General features: G+C 42.5%; 1 protein-coding gene across 2 annotated transcripts in view; it reads left to right on the top strand.

The window, feature by feature from the left end:
* Nucleotides 1-21,940, top strand: part of DOCK1 (dedicator of cytokinesis 1) — a 1,163,810-nt gene that overhangs the window by 299,417 nt on the left and 842,453 nt on the right. For both annotated transcript variants that reach the window (XM_085606236.1, XM_085606235.1), the window contains exon 23: nucleotides 8,970-9,078. In XM_085606236.1, coding sequence (XP_085462362.1) covers nucleotides 8,970-9,078 — 109 coding nt within the window. The remainder of the gene's footprint in view (nucleotides 1-8,969; nucleotides 9,079-21,940) is intronic.

The raw sequence follows: 21,940 nt of genomic DNA, 5'->3' as shown, positions 1-21,940 counted from the left end.
TGTTTGTGTCAAGCAGAGGGTTTTAAAAAGAATTCGTTTTTTCACCGGAAGCCAGTGTAGAGCTCTTAAACAGGGGGCGAAGGAAGATCTTTGCGGAAGATCTAGGACTAGCCTAGCAGCGGTGTTCTGCAAAATTTGGAGCCTGTTTAGAAGGTTTTCATTTATTGAGAGCAATAGGGAATTTCCGTAGTCCATTCTGTTTATAATTAATCCCTGGATTAATGGTTTCCTAGCCTCACTAGGGATCCATTTGAAACCCTTCCGCAAACTGCGCATTACACCGAAACAGGTGCCGATGACATTTATTTGGCTTTTCATGGACAATTGATTGTCCATGTAAAAACCAAGGTTACGAACCATTTCCTTGGGTGTTGGGCAGGGGCCTAGATTAGATGGCCACCAGTTGTGTGCCCAATGTTCCAGAGCCTTGCCAAAGAGCATGATCTCTGATTTACCACTATTCAATTGAAGGTCGTTGGATCTCAACCACCTGTCAACGTGAGACATACAATTTTTGAAACGCTGCTTTGTTTCAGTAGGGTCAGGGCCTAAGGTGATCAGGATCTGCGGGTCATCTGCGTAAGATATGACATCAAATCCATAGGCTCTGATCACCTTAGCCAGTGGAGTCATGTACAGATTAAAAAGTTTGGGGCTCAAGATATTTCTGTCCTGCCTGCCCACTGGTGCTATGTGCGGTTTATGGTGGGCCACGAGAGCTTTCTGTTCACCGTGCTTCTTTTTGGGCTTACCGATTCCCCTGAGGTGTTCACCAAGGTGATGGGGTGATGGTTGCAGCTTATCTGCGGAGGTCAGGGGTGTCAGTCTTCCCCTACCTCGATGACTGGCTGATGGAAGGCAGGCTCACCCCAGGCTGTTGTCTCCGACCTCCAGACTATAGCAAACCCTCTGTACTTGCTGGGGTTCACTATCAATGTGCCAAAGTCACATCTGACTCCCTCTCAGATGCTTCCTTTCATCAGATCTGTTCTGGACACAATGCACTTTCGAGCTTATCCTCCTGAGCAGCAAATCCAGGAAGTTCAGGCTATGGTACCGATTTTTCATCTTCTATCCTGAGTTTTGGTGACTCTGACGCTGCTGGGTCTCATGGCCTCCTGAATCCTGCTGGTGACACATGCCAGATGGCATATATGGGCTTTGCAGTGGGACCTGAAGTTCCAGTGGGCACAGCATCTGACCTGGTCCAGATCTCGGTGGAAACTGCGAACGATCTGTAGTGGTGGCTAACGAACTGCGACTGGGTCAGAGGCAGACCCCTCTCCTTTTCCCACACAGATCTCACATTAGTGACAGATGCGTCAGTCCTGGGATGGGGCGGCCATCTGGGAGAGGTGGAGATCAGAGGACTCTGGTCTCAGGCGGAATCCGGACCCCACTTCAACATGTTGGAGCTCTGGCATTGAAAGCCATTCCACCCTCCATCAAGGGAAGGCTGGTAGAAGTGTTCATGAACAACACTACTTCCATGTGGTACTACAACAAACAGGACGGGCGAGGTCATGGACCCTTTGTCAAGAGGCCTTGCATCTCTGCACATGGCTGGATTGTCAGGGCATATCTCTGATGGTTGAACATCTGGCAGCTTCTCTGAACGCCAGAGTGGACAGACTCAGCCAGCGAGGCCTAGTGGATCATGAATGGCATCTCCATTTGGAGGTGGTGCAATGTCTCTTTCAACAGTGGGGAGAACCTTGGTTAGATCTGTTTGCCACTGCCAAGAATGTGCAATTTCAGCAGTTTTGCTCGCTGGAGATTGCAAGGCGGCACTCGCTTGGAGTCACTTTTCATCTCGAGTGGAGCTCGAGCCTCCTGTACGCTTTCCCGCCCATACCACTGCTACCCAGAGTTCTCAAGAAGATCAAGAACGACCGGGCTCAAGTCATCCTTTTGGCTCCGAACTGGGCACAGAGAATCTGGTCTCCCGAGCTTCTGAGCATGGCAGTCTATCATCCGATCAGGCTGCCCCATCGGAATGATCTTCTGTTGCAGCAGCAGGGGAGGGTCCTCCACCTAAACCCATCCACTCCCCGCCTTCTTGTGTGGAGGTCAATCGTGGGGGTTGACAGCTTTCGAACTTCCTCCCGAAGTCTGTAATGTAATTTTAGCAGCCAAGGTCCCTCCACCAAGACGCCTGCCTTTGGAAAATATTTGTGGCATGGTGTGCAGAAATATCTGTTGATACCCTTTCTGCCCATTTTTCTGAGGTTCTACTTTTCATTCTTTCTCTTGCTCTGCAGGGCTCTACTCCGGGCACTCTTGAGGGACATCTCTCTGACACTTCTACTTTCCTCTGGTTGCCTGATCAACCTCCTTTATTCAAGTCCCCTATTATACATAGGTTTCTCAAAGGTCTTACTCATATTTTCCTTCCTTCACCATTCATTATGTCTCAGTGGCACCTTAATTGTTTTTCACTTTTTTGATGTGTGCTTTTTTCAAGCCTCTACACAATTGTCCCCTTGGGCTTCTCACCTTGAAAACATGCTTCACTGTGGCAAATACATCTTCCAGCAGAGTAAGTGAGCTTCAGGCCTTATCATGTAAGCTGCCTTACCTCTCAGGACACCCTGACAAAGAGGTGCTTCGCACAAGGGGCTCCTTTCTAACAAAAGTGGTCACCCCTTTCCTTGTAAGCTAATCTATCACCTTGCCTACCTTTTATGCTCCTCCGCATCTCTCTAAGGAAGAGGAGGGACTCCATTACCTGGACCCAGAAAGAACATTGTAGTTGTACCGTGACACACATGAGAGTTCTGGGTGGGCAACCAACTCTTTGTGGGCTAAGTTGGTGCAAAGAAAGGTGGGGCTGTTCAGAAGCAGACCATCCTCAGATGGATCGACCTCTTCATCAAAATCTGCTACGCACTAGCCAAGAAGCAACCTTCTGAACGTTTGCGGGCTCGTTCCACCAGAGCTAAAATGGGCACCACTGCATTAGCTTGCGGAGGTCTGGTCCTGGATATCTGCCAGGCAGCAACGTGGGCTTCCCTGTACACATTGATGAAACATTACTGTCTGGATATTCCGGTCCGCAGTGATGGACACTTTGCCTGTTCGGTCCTGCAGGACTTTCGCATTTGAAATTGGTTCGCAGACCCTCCTCTGAAGATGGTATTGCATGGGTATCTGTTCCAAGGTAAGGAAGCTGCGGCTAGAAGTCTCTATCAGATGAACAAGTTACTTACCTTTGGTAACGCCTTATCTGGTAAAGACTATATCTAGCTGCTGATTCCTTACCGACCCACCTATCCTCCTCGCTCTGGAAACGAATTTCTAGGGACAGGAATGACCCCTTACATGGCCCTTGTTTTGACACACAAGTGGTCAGTGTTCTTCATGGATCTGCGCTTCTGGTGTGGAAAGACTTGAAAAGTAACTGATGTCCGCGTGCCTGGGTTGTGCCCATTTGGTACTGTGATGTCATTTCCAGTGCAGACAACGCCAACGTCAGATGCAAAACCAATCAATGCCACCTACCGGTGCGCAGGGATACTGCTCACAAAACATCTTCCGGATCCAGTCTGACGCCTGGGGAAATTCTAAGGTAAGGAATCTACAGTCTCTACTAGATAAGCTGTTACCAAAGGTAAGTAACTTGTTCTTTAGTCCCCGTTTCCACTCCAGCACACTGGATCAGCAGTTGAATGTCAGCAATAATTGAGATGATACAGCACTTCTACTGGATTTGTTCGCCACCTTTGCAACAAGTTGCCGCACACGTTCCTGATTATAGAGACACTAGGCATCTAAGGACGCTCCTTTCTCCCTGATAGGGCATCAACTCTCTTCCCCTTTCACCTCTGCACCTGTCAGCACTGGCTTTAGTATTCCCCAGGGCTTGTTGATCTGATCTCTCTCCTTCACAATGCCTGCCTCCGACTTCTACTGGCCCTTATGAAGACCGTTAACCTAGCTCACATCAACTACATTAGTGACACTCAGAATATCATAAATATGGAGAATCTGCTGAAATGACACACATCAAGGAGAGTCCACCACCTCTGAGCTGTCAACCAGTGGATGCTGAGTATCCATGTGAAGCTGAACTCATCACAGACTGAGACTCGAGCCTACAGTGAATGGGAGAACTACCAGCCTTCAACCATCCATCACACACAAAGATGATAAACTCCCACTGGGAAATCTTGGAGGAAAATCACCCATCCCCAAGTGAATTACGCTATACGATCCACTGTCAACAGCAAGCCAATTCTTTGATGCATCTTCCTATGCTTACGTTTTCCTCATAAGGTGTAGGCTACTGTTTCCTTTGTCATATCCCACCTAGAGTGCACAAACATATGCAAGGGTACTTCTCTTCCTACTCCAAAGACTTCAGCAGCAGCAGTACAAATCCGACACCTTGGCCTGTGTGAAGCCATCTGAACAACCCTCCAAGTGCTTAACTACCCAGGCTCCTCCTTTATGGCATTGTGTTTACCAACAGGGCCAGCTACAAAAAACAAGCCCAACCTTGGTTCAAGCAAAATTTCAAAAGTACCCACAAACAAGGCAGTTCTCTTTAAAGTGGCACCCCTGCTGACTATCCGATCCTGCAAGAAAATGTACATCAGTGGATTTTCTTCCTGGTACCACAAGGAAAATTGTGGAATGCAACCTCAGCATAAGCATCGTTGAGACTGACCTGGCAAAAGACCCAGTCAGAGTATTGTATCTTATGAAAGTCACTACAGCCCTTATTGAGCCCATGTCCCCCTCCTCACAGGCAGTCTGCTAAATACACTTTAAAATCATAAGTGCAATTGTCATAGAGTGTGCATCCTTCCTAATGAACAGAGTTGGTGTGAATCCAAGTCTCTAATAAACGTAATTTATGAGAAAAAAAAATCATTTTCCCATCAATCCACTATCAAAGAAAAAGGGGCAGATAGAGGAATCCCACTCTGTACACTCACAGTGCAGGATATTTTAAATAACAATTGAAAGCAAGCCTCGGTATGTGTCCGCGGTGTACTTTTGCCCTGTAGTTTATCCTTTGAATCTACAATAACCAGTACAGAAATTTGAAGTGAAGGAGAGGAGTGCCATGAAATATGGAGCACTCGGAACTATAGAAAAATGTAGACATAATTATGCGGTGCGGTATTTACTTCACGGACTGGAAGCAATATATTTCAACTTGATTTATGGTCTTGCAAAACCTTATCTGCAATGTTCTAAATGCCTTGTGCACTCGATCAGGTGGGAAATATATTTCCCTTATATATTCATAGATGAGGAAGATAAAAGGTGGAACTATTTTGTTGTGTTTTCCTCTGCTTTTCAGTGTGATCTTTGATGTATGAACTTTTTGTTAGAAAGTTTTAAAGATTTTTTTTTTTTTTTTTAAAGGCGTCGTGCTTTGTTTGATATGAAGTTCAGAGCTTAGGGTAACGAGTGCAGGAAGTTGACTTAAAAAACGTTGTTTACCTTTAGGGCTGGAATGTTTTATGGGAAGACATTAAACGTCGCATAAATATATGTACTTTTAATTGCAAACGCACAGCATGCTACTTTGGTCCTCGGACCTCTTTGATAGAAATAACAGGTTTAGTATTTAGCACTAAATGCAGTGAAATACCACGATATATTTCAGTTGATGGGTTTTGCAGCTTTTGGCTAATAATGTTTATGAAATTGATGTAATTTTAAATGAATTACATTCGATGATTCGTTGGTCAACCTTATGCAGTGCGATTACAACGTTTTACATGTTTTTAATTAAACCAGTCTAAAGCACAGTAGTGCAAGAAAAACACCTTTTTCATCCTTTACTATACGCTTTAAGTTGTCAGGTGATTGCGCGTAATGTGGTAAAAATGTTCTGTTGACCTTTTTTTGCCTCTCAGAAAGGGATTGTGACAAGTCTACAGTTTCTTCATGAGATAATCACCATTCCTGGACATAAAAATATTTGTGCATTTTTTTACATGGTCCTTTGGTGTACATCATGCAGCCGAAAAGTTAATTGTATGCATTCGGAAGACAAGACACATTTCTTTTAATTATTATCTTACTTAACATTCTGCAGTTGAAAATATGTAGTAGGTAGTCACACTACGACATGGCATGTACTGGCACTACTGCATACTGCTATTGCAAGAAATAATTCGTTTGGCTGGGAATGATGCAATATGGATACCAGACCACAGATTTTTGGGTTTGTGAATAATGTGACCACATATTGACTCTCCCTAGCTTCTTCTCCTCAAAGATGGGGTATACTCAGCTTGCCCCTAAAGGGCAGAGCCAATATGTTTTTGGAGTGGGGTCTGCAAACCCATATACGGCTGTTGGAGGTTAGAAATGTTCAGCTTCCTGCAAACAATTGGATGACATTCTCAGTGTACAACACAATGACTATAGTCAATCCGTTGAGTTTGGGGATGTACAAGCAATAACTATGAATAGCTTCCACCCCTATCTGCTTAATGGTTGTGAAATGTTCATTGATTGACAATGAATGGGCACATTTGTTTTGGAAATTTTATGTATGCATATTCACTGTAGGTAAAGTGTTTGTATAAAGTGCGAGGTCAAAGATGCCAACTCTGTAATCATCATTAATTATCAATTTAGGTGTATTTTTAAGTTTCTCCTGCCAGACAGCTGTTATCTCAAAACGAAAGACTCTTGTGGACCATACCAAAAACGTAGTCCGCTTAGAGCCTGTCTACTTCTTACTGTTCATTTTCTTTATTATCACCCTCGTTTCCTTGCTTCTTTTTTCAATGACTTGATTTCTTCTTCTTGTGTTTGTCCCTCCCCTTTAGCAATGCTACTTTACAACTATTTTGAATGGCGAACTAGTATCCTTCCTCTTCACATTTGGGCAATTATTTTGTTCTTTTTTTATGCACTTCATGAGAGTAGGTGTTTTTTCAGGATCTTTCCTTCATGCACAGCTTTCTACCCACCAAGTCCCTGGACACCGTCATTAAGCGCTCCGTTTTGCTCCTTCTACCACTAGTTATTCTGTCTACCTCTAGTTTTTTTTTTTTTTATTTTTAACACACCTCGCACCACATGCTCTCTGTTTTGGTCCCTCCTCACTGTATCCTCTCCATTGATTCTTCCACCTTGGCTCCCTTTTTTAATAAATTATTTTTTCCTCATCTATTGAGCCTTTGCCTGTTGCTCCTCGTACCCTCTCTCTGTTGCTTCCCCCCCCTGCTCCTTTATTGTTACCTCACCTTTCACGATAATTAGAAAAAATAAAGGTAGAGCGCCTGGCTGCTACCGTTTGCTGCAGCACCGCTCAATTTTAACACAAAAAAGGTGGTGCCTTACATCTTGGATCAGTAAATAAAAAAGTTAAATAACGCTCATGCCGATCAGTAGCCGTGGTGACACGTGCGTGCATACTTAATTACACATTTGTGTGCATAAGGTACAATACTGTACCAATATTGTCATTACGCATAGGTACTATGCACGTTTCGGATCATGACGCTTTTGTTGTCGATGCTGCAGAGTATGGGCAAAAAGCATTGGCAAATTCCCAAAGGCAATAACTATCAGCTTTCTCAGTGCTTGTTTATTTTGGTACGGTCTTAAATCATGTTTACTTAATCTGAATTATACTTTCCCCATCAAAAGATATAATTTTTATTTTGGTTGATATTTTAAAATTCTTTACACTTAGTTGAAGGGCTAAATAGTTGAAGAGAGCAACCTTTTCTTATCAACGTGCCTTAGGAAAGCTTTAGGGGAAGCCTCAGAAAAAATGCCTAAAGCATTATGAAAAGAGGCATTAAGGCAGAGTCTGCTATTTTCTACCCGGTTATTTTGTTTTGATTTAATTCCATCAAACAGTCTACAAAAACTCAAGGAAAGAAGTGCATGTATATATCGATGGTTGCAACTTTGCACCCCGGCTGACCTCAGATTAAGATTAGCTGTAAGGAGCTGATCATTTTTCTGCTGCTAATCATTATAGGGGTGCTTTTGTATGCTAAGACCTCTGAACCTCATTGCAAGAAAAAAATCCAGATGCTTAGGAGGCTGGGGGGGCTGGAGTCCTAGAAAGATGGCTGTGTTCCCTTGAGTGCCACCAAGACCAACCCAGCTCGAGCTGATACAGAGCACGGAGGAGCATGGAGGCCACCAGATATGGAAGTTAGCCTGTGATGTTGCTGAATGCAACTAATGCAGTTCACCAACTGCAAGCTCAAGGACTGTGAACTAATGGAAAGTGATCAGAATCAATGTTCCTTAATGGATACAGAAAGTTGCGAGCTACTGACTATCATGCAAAATGGACTGATTGGCTATGTCGGCCATCTTGGTGCTTCATCATTGAGAACAAAATGCCCGATTCCCCTGAGCTCTCACATATAAACGACTGCTGTGTACTGAATCCTGTGACTTTTGCATGGTAATCTAATATAAGGCCATGGGAAAAAGCAATTAAAAGGTTTATCACCCTTCAAGCACGTTTTACTACAGAAAATCTCGCTGCTTTAATCACATATACCACAGACACTGGAAAGAGAGATTTAACTTTAATGCTCCTTGCATATGCTAAGAGCTAATTGCCAACTATCATTGAGTATAAACGGACAACAGTGTTCTGCATGTCATTTCCATACAATTGGATATTGAAAGGCATTATGAGATTGGACCCGCTTTATGATCGGATACCCACACAGGTGTTCATAGGCTGCAGGCAGTAAGAAATTGACTGGTTATGATGCCCAGATTCCATGAAATAGCCTCATTGACACATATTTCTTGCTTAAAAACAAAGCATATTTTAGTCACCTGTACAAACAATACACAAACAAAAAATACTGGTGCTTCTCAGGCATAAAGTCAGATAATTTTTGCTAACCGTGCATTTTTGCCATTTCAGTTGTTCAGTGATGTTTGTCTGGTTAATTTTATTTATTCTGTAGTGTTACTTCTTGATGTTGATAATAGTCCCTCAAATTTTGTTTTTACAGACTTTATGAAAATAAAGGTGAAGCTGAATTCATGGAGTCCTTATTGCAACTTTTTAAGTCCATCAATACCATGGCGAGTAGTGTATCTGATCAAACGCTTTCAGTGAAGGTATGTTCAATAATCAAGCAAGTTTGGCTATTGTCTATATTCTCTAATGAGAACTACTTCTGCTCGAGGACAATCATCACAAGCTACTAACAAATTTTGCTCCTTACAAATTTTTCAACTGTACAATAGTGACCACATCTGTTAACAATAGAGCTAGTGATCACCCAAACATTTCAGGCAGAGCAACGAGCAAAAATGTAGGCAAATGCATTATCAATATAAATGTCTCCACATGATTAATAAAACAACAGCTAAAGCAGCATGTGACCTCTGGCCGAAAGTTCATAACCAAAGGAATGAGTCTTCCCAACTCAGCGTTAATTACCATTCACCTATCAGCTGTAAATATATTTTCAAAATGCAAAATTAGCACATCAGTTAAAGAAAATGAATATACTTTTCTACCAAATACTTCTTTCATGCAGGGCAAACTAACTTTATTATCCACATTTCTTTTCTGGAAGAAACAATTATTTCCTTCAAAGTTTTCATTTTTAGTAAATGTGCCGTCCCCAAACACCAGCTTGTAATTTTCATCAAGTAGTCACATGTACAGTTGCTTCACATTGGCAGAATCTCCTTCAACCATCCAACTTTTATGATCACCTGTCATGGATGCTCACTATAATGGCAAGGATGCCTATAATATGACATTAATGTTCACCATTATATCAGAGGCCCAACTCTGCCAAGGGTGGAAACAATAATGGCCAGGATGCTTGCAATACATAAGTCTTGACGATTACTTTGCCAGAGGTCACAAGTGGGCATAATTAGACTAGTCAAGCAATATGTCAGTGATGGCTACCAGTATGTACAACTATACCAGGAATGCAAAAAATATATAAAGAATGACAACTATTGTTACAGGGCCCCTATTATGTTGGGAATCAACATAGACTTTTGCTGGTCCTTTACATCGGCTATAGCATCCAGGGAATAACTTTGTTTATCAGGGAGAAACACCTTGCCAAACTCACTAATATAAAAATGTGCACACATGAATGCACACACAAAGATGCTTTTACAGTGATTTATCTTACTCACATTGAGGGTGTGAATGAGTGTTTCCGTGCACTCTCTAACCTTTCATTATGAATTGGTGGTCATAATAGTAGCTGGGAGTAGGCACAGATGCTTCCAGCGCCTCTCCTATCACTGTTCACATCTGAAATATCAAGGTTTTGTCTAATGTTGGAGCAGAGGACAGGGACTATCCATTCCCACACACTATTCCTTCTGCCACCCATCCCTCAAAGGTGGTGGGAGACTTGAGTTCAACAGACTGACCTTTTGTTTGCTCTGACACATACTTTCTGACTCCCAGATGTCTTGTTACCATGAAAGGACAAATGGAATACAGTTGAAGGACTTAGGCAACTCCTTAACCACACAATCTCATTTCATTTTCCACTCTCCAACTGCTTTTCCCCTGCCAACCAAGCATAGCATCAAATATGAGGGAATGCAGTTGAATAACTGAGGGCAGTGCTCATAAATCCTAGTTTTACCATCTCACTCCATTCCTCATTGGAGTACTTGGAAGGTGCCGAATATTACACTTCCTTGTACTTCCAATAGTGGTTGATGCCAAAATCATATGAGACACATATGATTGACTGAAACTAAAAGTAAACCTTGTAGCCCAGGTCAAGATGCAGCAATGTACCTGGCTGGGCTAAATGCAAATCCAAACTCCCAGAATGCAAGCAAACAATAAGGCGCCGGAAATGATGTCTTCTTACTGCAAATGTGAGATCATGTTTACCAACTGAGAACTATCTGTGACCAAGGTGTGTTATCTGTAATCTGGGATCTATTAATGTTGTATTATCACTGAAAGTGTCAAATATGTTTGTTAACATCAGTTTGCAAGAAACTGAATCAAGCTGGAAATTAAAGCCTGCTTTTTTATTTAATTCTTCTACCAAATGACAAATCTAAAAGCAGAGATTAAATAGGATCTTACAAACATTTCTCTTTAAGAGCCAGATGAATTGGCCCCATGACCTAGATCTTACACCAGCTACATACCTAGTAACTCACAGCTCTGAAATTACCAGGGTGGTTCAGGCCTAAGGAGTCCTATCTAGAACTCTCCTAATACAAGTAATCTTCAACTAGGGACAACATATTAACATTATATCAGGTCAAATGCTCATTAGATAAATGATACTTCCTAGTTAATGCTAGACCGTCTCAAAATCTGTGGGGACTGAGGTCCACTGTATTCGTGGTCTTTCCTACATTGCTGCATCTCTCACATCTCTCTGCAATGTAGACATTTCCGTTTGATGTGCAAATCTCTCAGAAATGTCCACATGAATGCCTTTTGCACAATAAAACAGACTTTGGAGATCTATGCCTTGACAGGCGCTGTGGAATGCCCTAACATTGTGACTACAGAGGCTTGTTTGATGCTTCAATTCTTTTTGAACTATTATCATCAAACTACAAAATCCCAGTGAAGAGAAGAATTAGCAGCTGGTAAAGTGGTTTAGTGCCCATAACCCATCAGTCCAAAATAGGCTTGGAGCTCTCAGATACAAGCTACACCTTTTTCAAGTAGATTACAGCATAACTTTCTCCATGCCTGACTTTATTTATGAGCACAATGATATATCTCAAAATGAGATGCAATCCATTCCGCATCAGGAACTTATGAGCCTGGCTACCTCTACCAAAACCTTATTGCACAGATTGGGGTTTATCTGCACTCACATTGAGCAGACAAAATAAGAAATCTGAAAATCTAGAATCCCTGCTGTTTATCTAGTTGATCTTGGACCCCAGATATGTAGCAGAAATCATCCTAGAAGCTTTAATCTTAGTTATATCACTCACTGATCACTGGAGTAACTGAATCCAGTCATGAACATCAAAGTCCTGAAGTTGTCAGTTATGTGAAACCAATTGCTTGCAAATATTGCAGAAAATATCTTAAACCAAGTTCCTGAAATCGTTCACCTGTGCTTTATGTCATCCACCTACTAAGATGAGCTAAGCAATTTTACTTCTGTCATAATTCGTTTGAATCTTGAAGATGTGTTCCAATACGAAAGAGAAGCTGTAGACATCACTGTTTGTCTCAGTTGAACTGCTCATCATCCTTTCCACTCTCCCAACCTTTATGACAGTGAACCTAGATGCAAGTTCACAAAGAAGTGAATAGACCAAATAACTCCAACCTCCAAGTTGATCCTTGTCTGGCACCAACAATTAAAGTATGTATGGCTACACTTGGTCAAGACAGCACAGCATTTGTACCCTGCAACATTGCATTGTCCCCAGCACCCTAAAGCCTGAAATAATTATTCTGTGCTAAAGATAGTAATGGCCAACTCCTGGTGTTGGCAAGTTATAGCTCTATCTTGAATCTCCCCAACATGAAGAAAATTATGTTGAGTGGGAAAGATTCACACATTTTTAACCTTACTCGACCAGTCTGCGGCCTCGGACATAGTGGACCGTAACTTTTTACTTGAACACTTGGAAAGGTGGCTAGGTCACCAGTGTGCTTTGTGAATGGTGTCTGTAATCATTCTTGAACCTTAGACAACTGTTCAGTATTAGCTTATTTCATCTATGCAACTTGTCACTGTTCGATTGCCATAGGTATCCCCTCTATCTCTGTTGACTGTTGCTTTCTAACTAAGAGCAGTGTTTCATATAACTTCTCTGTGCAATCTTCCATCAAAAATTAACACAGATGAAACTTAATTATGTGGCTTTTGTAGCCACACAGACCAATAGGCAAACATCTCTGAAACTTAATGTCTGTTGGATACATGTTCTCATAGATTTCTCATCTTGTCCTCCCTTCAAGCACCAGACTGGATCCGTAACTTTTTCACCATTGTTGTCAGATAATGACTTTCGGCATCTGCAGAGACTCCACGAGGTGATAACACCAGAGTATATAGGAAGTTAGCCAGCATGCTAGCTTCAGTTCCTGTTTTTCAATAAATCATTGGCGGCAGTCCGATGCTCTTCTCAGTGCTTCAACATTATAGTTTCTCGGCTTTTGGACGGTGGCTTGTAAAACTCTTTCCTCCTAAGATTTAAACTCTATTGCAGATGCCCCCACAGGTTCTATTCTCTGCACCATGCACCCAATAAGAGTCTTCCAGGACTCAGTTTCCTGATACTGATAACTTGGTGCTGCATAAAGCACTGACATGTACCATTATCACACCTGCTATCAGTGCCATTCTTTAAACTGGCAGAAATTGTCTGAGTGGCGTAAGAACATTTTAAGAACTATTTTGATGATGAAGCCTTAGAGTAACGTCTTCATACCGCCCAATAATTTCCCTAGATGGAAGAGAGATTTTGGTTCAACTGATGTCCTTGCAATGCCTGATAAATGTTATTGTCCTATAGAAGATGATGATTGTGAGAACCCACTACCCTTCACCAATACTTATGCTGGCCTATATCTTGATTTACAAAATGCAACCTCTTCGGAAGGGGATATCTCCTTTTCAGAAGTGATTCCTTCACTCTGTATGATAGTGCAAAGAGCAGCAGAAGCATTGGAGTTTACTTTTGCCCTTTGCAGAGGCAAGATCCAGTATTTTCAGAGATATTGAAGTCTCCATTTGCAGTCTTCGTTACCTTTCAATTAGGCACTGTTACACCTGGTTATTGGTACTTGAGAAAATCCTTCTCAAGCCTGGTAGACAACAGACAAATAGCTAGGTGAGCCAGATGTGATGACGCAAACGTTCGCCATGTGATCGAAAGTTCTTCACTGGAAAGTCCTGTGGTCCAAGCCTTCTCCAAAAAGTTAAACCGAAACGCCTAGAGTCTAAACAACTGGGAAGTATGGAACAAAACATTGCTCTTCATATGGCGAGCACTACATGTCTTCTAGTCCATAAAATCCATGCCCCCAAGGAGCTGGCAAAGTTGACCAGTCACCCAGACCACATTAAAAACAAATCCTGATGTGTGATTCTGTTGGCATCGTGGATCAGTTCATGGGCACATCTGCCTTCCTGTGCCATCACACCTAAATGTGTACAAAAGACCTCTCCAGAGATGTCTAAGAAACAGATGGAATGCCTCAGGAATGTAGAGCTAAGGCTCACTCACTATGCTTAGCCTTCATAGCGCGACAGTTCCACAAACAACGCAGGACTTTTTTTCACTATTTCAGTCTGCGCCAACCTTTGCTTCCAATCAAAAAACCCTTACAGATGTACCAATCCTTTGGGAGCTGAGATGGATCTAAAGAACACCATCACCATCAATAGCAGCACATCCAGTCCCTGACATCTCTTCTGCCTTTGCTGCTTCCAAACCTCCCTGACCCTGCCTTTAAGCTACCACGTTCCCTGTCTAGGTATCCTATATTTCCACCAATTGGTAGATGACTACAGTGGATAGCTGTGTCATCCAGCTAATGTGAAAAGTCTGCACCCTACCTTTCTGTCCCAGAAGGAGAGACTGAAAGGGTCCCACCAGAATGTACTCTCCAGCACACAGCTTGATTCTTGCAGTGGACGTTCCTACCCAACTGAACAATGGCGATGGGCTGATATCTCTAGTAAAAAGGGGCAGAGTAATCTACTCCCGGATTTCTTGCCGCTCAAGAATGTGTTTGGTCTGTGACCGATCCTTGACCTCTGCCTCTTGAACTACTTCATTTTTTAAGGACAAGTTCAAGATGTTTATTGTGGGGTTCCAGTCCTATCAGTTCATGGTCTTACTATTTTGCCTGAAGACTGCACCGCATCTGTTTTCATGAAAGTGCTGGCTGTCATGACCTCTTCAAAATGGAGGTTAGGACTCCATGCATTTCCATAGTTGGACGACTGGCTTGTGAAAGCGGGGCCTCAAGCTCTGGTCAGGGAACATCTTCAGTGCACTATGATCCTCCACTGCAGCTTGGACTTTGTGATCAGTGTCCAAACATCTAATTTGCCAAACACCGAGGTTGAACTTAACCTGCAGAATGGCCTTTCCCCCTTCTCCGAGAGTTGTGATTATTCAGGAGAGGACTCCAATTTTCCTGATTCAGGCACATATCCTTGTTCTGCATGAACTGTAACTGTTGGTACCACACACCAGAAGGAAAATGAGAGCCCTTTGGTGGTTCCTGAGAACACAGCGGTTCCAAGACAAAGCAACATTATGAGCTCAGGTGCAGATCTTTGGGTCAGTCCATCCAGCTCTGCACTGGTCGATGTGCTCCTCTTGCCTACTGGTGGGTCATTCTTTCAGCCCTCTGCATGAGCAAGGCTACTGTAGTCATAGACTGGGCTGGAGTGCCCACCTGGAGGTTCAAATTGAAGCAGCTCCTGCACATAAACACGGAGTGGGCCAGCAACAAGAACTTTCCCAGGGGGAGCACACTGTGCAGGTTCTCTCAAAGGGACTATGGATGCTCTGAGTCACATATCCTTGGAGGAGAACAAGTGGGAGCTACAACTTAAAGTAGTGGACATGATCTTCTCCAGTTGGGGTGGTCCATATGTGGATCTTTCTCACCAAAGCATAAAAAAGGAAGCATGCCTAATTTTGTGCCATACAATTCCCTTTGAATAGTTTCCTATGGGATGCCCTCAAGGTAATTGGTCACAAGACCATGCATTTCCACTAATTGAGCTTCTGTTCAATGGCCTGCTGAATGTGCAGGAGGATCAGTACAGCTAAATCTGATCATAGCGGACTGGGCAAAGTGGATCTGGTTTGGCAATCTGTTGGTATGTCAGTCTGTTGGCAGTCAGTGTTTGGCCTCCTGTCCCTCCCTCACTGTGGGTAGGCTTGTTTGTGCAGCAGGTTATCAGGTCACCCATCCCAAATCCCCCGGTGCTGTGTCTGCACGGGTGGAGATTGAGCAGAATCGTTTAGGATACTTTTGTCTTTCATTTGAATTCATAAGCTTTATCATGTTGGCCAGGAAACCTGCAATAAATTTCATTTTTCAGTAGTGCTGGAACAGATTTGTTTAATGAGGTGAGTTAGAAGGGCCGAACCCTTTGCAGTCATGCCTCTTCGATATTCTTTCATACTCAGTATCTCTTGCCCAGCATTTCCCAACAGTGGCTGTTGGCAAAAGCTCTTTGACTGCTTTATCTTCCTTTATGTGCCTCCCTGTCCTTGTTTAAGTCGCTAATAGTAATGTTTTATGGAATGGTTTCTCTTTGTTTTCTCACACCTTATTGCCTTTTCTCATGACATTCCCATTTGAGGTGATGGATAGATTCAGGTTCACACTCTGAAGATTGTTTTCTTGGTGGCACTGTGTTTGGCCCATAGTATCGGTAAACTCAAAGCCCTTTTGGTTTGGCCACCATTCACGTTAATATACTCTGATAGTCAAGTTCTTCACACCTGTTTATCTTTTCTCCCAAAAGCAGTTTCTGCCTTTCACATGGGCCAGTCCATCACTCTTTCCTACCTCATCCTCCATGTGGTATGTAGTTATACAAATGGCACACAACAGGACCGAGTGAATGATCAGCTCTACGTGATCTTTGTTAGAGCGAGGAATGGCAAAACCGTGACCAAATGCACAATTTTGCATTGTATTATCCTTTGGATCAATATCTGGTTTTCCCTGGATGAGAGACCTTCTGGAGGTTATTTGTACAGACTCAACAAGGGCCTGGCTTTCACCAGATGTTCTCCTGTGGCTGATGCCTGCAGAGCGTCTGCATGGTAATCCATTCATACTTTAGTTAAACATTGTTGTCTGGCAGCCCAAGCAAGTAGTGACATATACTTTGCCAAGCTTGCAATGCATACGTTCCTTGGTTAACTGACAATACGCAATCCAGTATCTCAAAGGATGTTACTTTGGGACTCATTTGTGAAGTGAGGCATCTGAGAGAAGATGTACCTTGCAGCAGATTTCTTACCATTTTCTCTTCTCCCTGGTGAGTTATTGTCATGATTAAAATCATCCAAAGCTATGCACAGAAATCATATGCAGTATTGTTACATTGACTATTTGCTTGCAAGCTTTGCATACCAGAATTTGAATGGCTCTGGGAGGGATTCTCTTATGTGATGCACCTATCAGTGGTTTCTCTGTTCAACCCTTCTTAAAGGTCATCAAGCTAAAACTGTCTCCGTAGCTTCATATGGAGATTAACTCTTAACTTTGTTTACACTACTGCTACGTTAGTGGGGAAATGCTTGAAAAATTAGTTTAATCCCCCCAAGCCTGCTGTGCTTCAGCATGTAAGAAAGGAGATGCAGTTGTGTTCCTGTAAATTTGTCTGTAGTGTAGAGATTAAAATATTACAAACTTTGAGCAAGATCTGGAGAAAGAATACCAAGGTCTACGGTTTGTTGGGAGTTCTAGAGATATTTTGTCCTTTAAAACTGTTCATCTGAGAAGATTGTTCACCATAGAAAGAGGTAAATGAAACACCACCACTGGCCCAAAGATTATGCCTAATAGCAAATTACATCTTTAAATTTAACAAGAAAATTTAAGGGAAAGTGTGATGTTTGTAACTACTAATATAAACTGCCAGATGTGAGATGTGGAACAAGAATGGTAAACTTTCTACTAGCCTAATACCCATTTAAGAGGAAAATAAGATTCATGCATGGAATCCAAGCAAATGAAGAGAAATGCACTTGTTATTTGAAAATGAAGTTTTCTGTGATATATATCTGCTCGGCTGTCCTATCATTTCTTCTGAGGAGGTGTGTTATAATGAATGTCCTTAAAAGAATTCATTAAATTGGACAGATAATGAACGAGAATGGAAAATCTGCAAGATGAACTTTAGGTGAATGTGATGAAATCGGATCACATTGCTCTGGCCTAGAAAGAGCTTTAGTAACGGTCTGGGCACAGAGAATGAATTCACATTATGTTCTAGTTTGAACACACGGTGGGAATTTTGTACTAATTCCTAACAAAATTGAGCAAGAAATTGGCACTGCTGTAAATGCACATGCAAAATAATGAATGGAAATCTAACAGCATAAGGCAGATTCAACAAGACGTTCGACAGAGGTGGGGTGATCTCCGATCTCTCCAAATTGCTGAGCAAATACCCGAGGAACTAAGCAAGTCTAGCATTGTTTGAATTTTCTAAACATTCTGAAGATGAAACTTTTCAGAGAGACGTTCACCTCCCATCCTAGAACCACTGGTCCCACTGCTCTCCTCCCACCCTGAATGGGTGCATTTTTATATTCCTTTCTTCTCTGAAGCGCAGCACTGAGGGTCCATGGGCCGGCCCCACCTTGACTTTGAGTGACATCCATCAACATACTGAAAGAAGTCTTGATGAATGGAGTGATTGAAAACCATCTCTCTAGCACTTCATAGTTGCTTCATGTCACAAGTTAATGTTAAATAAAACAAAATAAATGAACGGGGAACCAGTAATTAAGCATGCTAATAGGGTAATAGCGATACTCTGTAGTAATATGAAACTGGTAATGAGTAAAGACGCAATGATGGGTTCTTACTGGGAGGGAAAGTTAGAGTGCGTTTGTTGGAAATTGAAAATGATGTGCACATATTGGGAATTGCCAATTAAAGCGTGATTACTGATAACTGGTAATGATTTGCGTTAGTGGGCAATAGTGTGTACAGTTTTGTGGCAGCAGGCTCTGCTGTCATTCGCATGTGCTCTAACACTGCAGCCCACTATCCTGATGCTCATCTGCCAGTCACAAGTGACACCTAGCAGAGAGGGGAGGGAGCAGAGCAAGCTGTGCAGAGGAGGCTTGATTTACATTAAGGGAGAGCACATTGGGAAAGGCATCTGTGATCAGGAGAGGATGGGACTGACAAAGAGAAGGAACTGGCAGCAAAATAAAAGGTGGGGGTGAAGGATGCCCTTGCTGGTCAGTGGAGGTGACAAGTGGCAGCATGCATTTGGGGGCAGGAGCGAACTCTGGGCTTTTTAGGGTGTGTTCCGTATACATTGAAATGTAAGTAAACTGAACAGCAAGAAATGGTAAGTATGGGGCCACAGTGATGCCTCCCATGTGATGTGGCTGAGCAACCAGGAGAAAGAGAAGGATGAAAGTGCCAGACTAGTGCGACCCACAGTCAGAATAAATAAGACCAGTCCCAACCCAAACTAGGTCCACGGAGCAATGGCCTGGATATCTACGTACCGTGACCTAACTACTGTGTGATAAAGCTATAGGAGTGATTATCTACAAAGGAAAAGGACTAAAGTTGCAGTGAACGAAAGCAGGAGTAGGGAGAAGGAGAGTGAGAGTGAGAGAGGGCAAGAACTGAAGAGGGAAAGTTCCAATTCACAAAGGGGCAGGGCTGAAAGGCAAATAAGGACACTCTTTCCAAATCACAGAGGAGCATTACATGTACCAGTGTAGCAGACGAGAAGTGAAAATACTATCTGTTAAATGTCGTACTGGAAATTGCCGTCTTCACTGAAGGAGCTTCATCTGTGCATTGAAAATAATCTTTTAGTTTTTCTTAGGCACCATTGCCCCATGTGAGGCTAGCTTCTCCTCTAGAGCATAACAATATGAAATGAATGGCTCACTCCTACCTTCAGTCACAGCGTGTTTAAAAATGCAAAAAACTGAATTTGGTGGATCATCTTGAATCTTGCAATCTTTCAGGTGGAATTCAGAGCTTTGCATTTACCAACAGATTCACAAATTTGTATAGATCAAACCATTAGAATTCATGTGTGGGAAATTAAGTTAAGCAACCCTTCTCTACTTATGTGCTGCTCAGGAGACCCACAGAAAGAAATCAAATACTCTACTTGTCACTCTACCATTTTCCTGTATTAAGGACTCCTTACAGACCTTTTCATATGTGGGTATTCAAGTCGCGAGGAGCATTGGCAACACAGTCTCTTGGCCTGCCAGCAGAAAGCAACATAACCCATCACCCACTGAATGATTCTTTAATTGGCAAATTTAGAATGTATGTCATTTGTCATCTTTGCCTATGGTTTAGTGACAAGAGCCAATGCTCACATAGTTTCATGAGGATTATTAGGTAGAGGCCCAAACCACCTTTTTCTAGCTTCTGTACCCACACCCCAGAAACTCCGAGGTACACATATATGGGTTCATATTTACCATAAAAAGCAGAGGAGGGAGAAGAAGAATATATTCAATAGGGAACATTTATGAACATTCACAAATGCCCATAACCAGCCCAATCTTCATGCCAGCTAATCAAGACGAGGGAGTTCTTTAATCTACCAAATCAGGAAATGCTTGTATTATAGACTTCCCAAGGAAAAGAAATATGGCAACAGCCTACAAACTATCGACTACAATATTAGGGGATGCATCCATTATGTGCAAACATAGGCTAGAACCAGTTAATACTTGTTGGGAATCCCACACTGTTTAGGCCCACAGGAAAGCATACGTCCTGCTGCTACTGCCCAATGGAGGCTGAAGAATAATACAACGCTTGGGACATTTGAGCCACGGTCCCCAGGGTAGCCAAACAAGTTTAGAGAGGCCAGTTACCCAGCAATATATTCTTGGGATATTGTGCATCTAGGAATCTTTTTGAACAATACATATGTATTATTGTGATTGATGGGTTGATATCTGTCACGAAATGTAAAACATGGAAAATTGCTTTTCTGTTAGAAACAGTCTCTAGGGCCAAATTCAGTCTAGCACCTTAGAGATGTTCCAGATCTATATGAACCCTATCCATAAATGATATCCCCCAAATTCCCCAGTAAATCAATATGTTGACCAATATTCCCCACTAATGTGTCCGTGCGTGAGATAGCATTGAGAATTTCAGGGCGAGACCGTGTTCTCTTTTTGCATTGTTCATTCCAAGCTATTTAGCTCTTTTGAATTCTGCTGTACCTGCAATGCGTCATTTTCTCTCACCACCAGAGTGTTCAATTGGTGCAGTGCATTTTTGTATATTTCACTTTACAAGTGTTTTATTATTTTTCTCCGAAATGGACAACGAAGACATCTTATATGAGTGAAATCTCCCAAACAGACGTAGCTTTTACTGCTGCCTCCCTCTTTTCCTCATGTAATGCAACTCTTTTACTGTGCGGAACATGAACATCTTAAGGATTTTGGGGGCCCTGGGCCAAACGTATTTGGGGCCCCCTGTTCAGAACCGCTTCGAATTTGTGGTTCAATTTCAGCTCTTTCATGCCCTCTTTGGCCAGGTCGCTGACAATGCACATGCGTCCAAATTCTAAATGTGTTTACATCTAATATTCAGCGATAGTGACATGTGTTTTCAATACTGAAACACAGCAGCAGCTCACTAATATTACTGCAAATAATATCTGTGACACCCTCCCATTTCTCATATGTGAGGTCCTGTTTTAATCTAAAAAAAACCTTTTCATGGATGTTGCAGTAAACGTAAACACAACATTTCTCTGGAAAATGTCTGTCAGTGACTCTCACACATCACCCACATTAAAAATAAAGGAAAACGGTATTTAAAATAATCTCTTTAGGAATTCTTCGAGGTAATCCGGGCAAGACTCAGCATAACAGAGCTGGCTCTATCAGGCTGGGGCCCAGGGCCCGAGTCCACTTTGCCCAGGCCTTAAAACGTCTCTGGTAATGACACAGCACACGAATGCTTTCTGATTTACCATTAAGATGGGCTTATCTTTAGATTCGCTAGACAGGGGCCTCCCTCAGCATGGTCCTCTTGATGTGGGCCAATATAACTTTAGCAAATGTCCCTTCTGTTGAATCTCCCTTAAGACGCGTCAGTCTGGTTATTGGTCTTGCTCCGTTTTGGCTCGTGTCTCCTCACTGTAGGGAGATGCATCAAGTAGGGTTTGAAAAGTCTGGGAGGTGGGTTTCTCTATGCAACACGTAGGCATTTAAAAGAAAATACACTGAGAACTAACCTGGAGGTATGATTCTGATGGAGGATATAAAA

The sequence above is a fragment of the Triturus cristatus genome, chromosome 1_2 (assembly GCF_964204655.1).
Source record: "Triturus cristatus chromosome 1_2, aTriCri1.1, whole genome shotgun sequence".
NCBI lineage: Eukaryota > Metazoa > Chordata > Amphibia > Caudata > Salamandridae > Triturus > Triturus cristatus.
The sequence above is the reverse complement of the archived record's forward strand: the minus strand, read 5'-3'. Positions and strand labels throughout refer to the sequence as shown.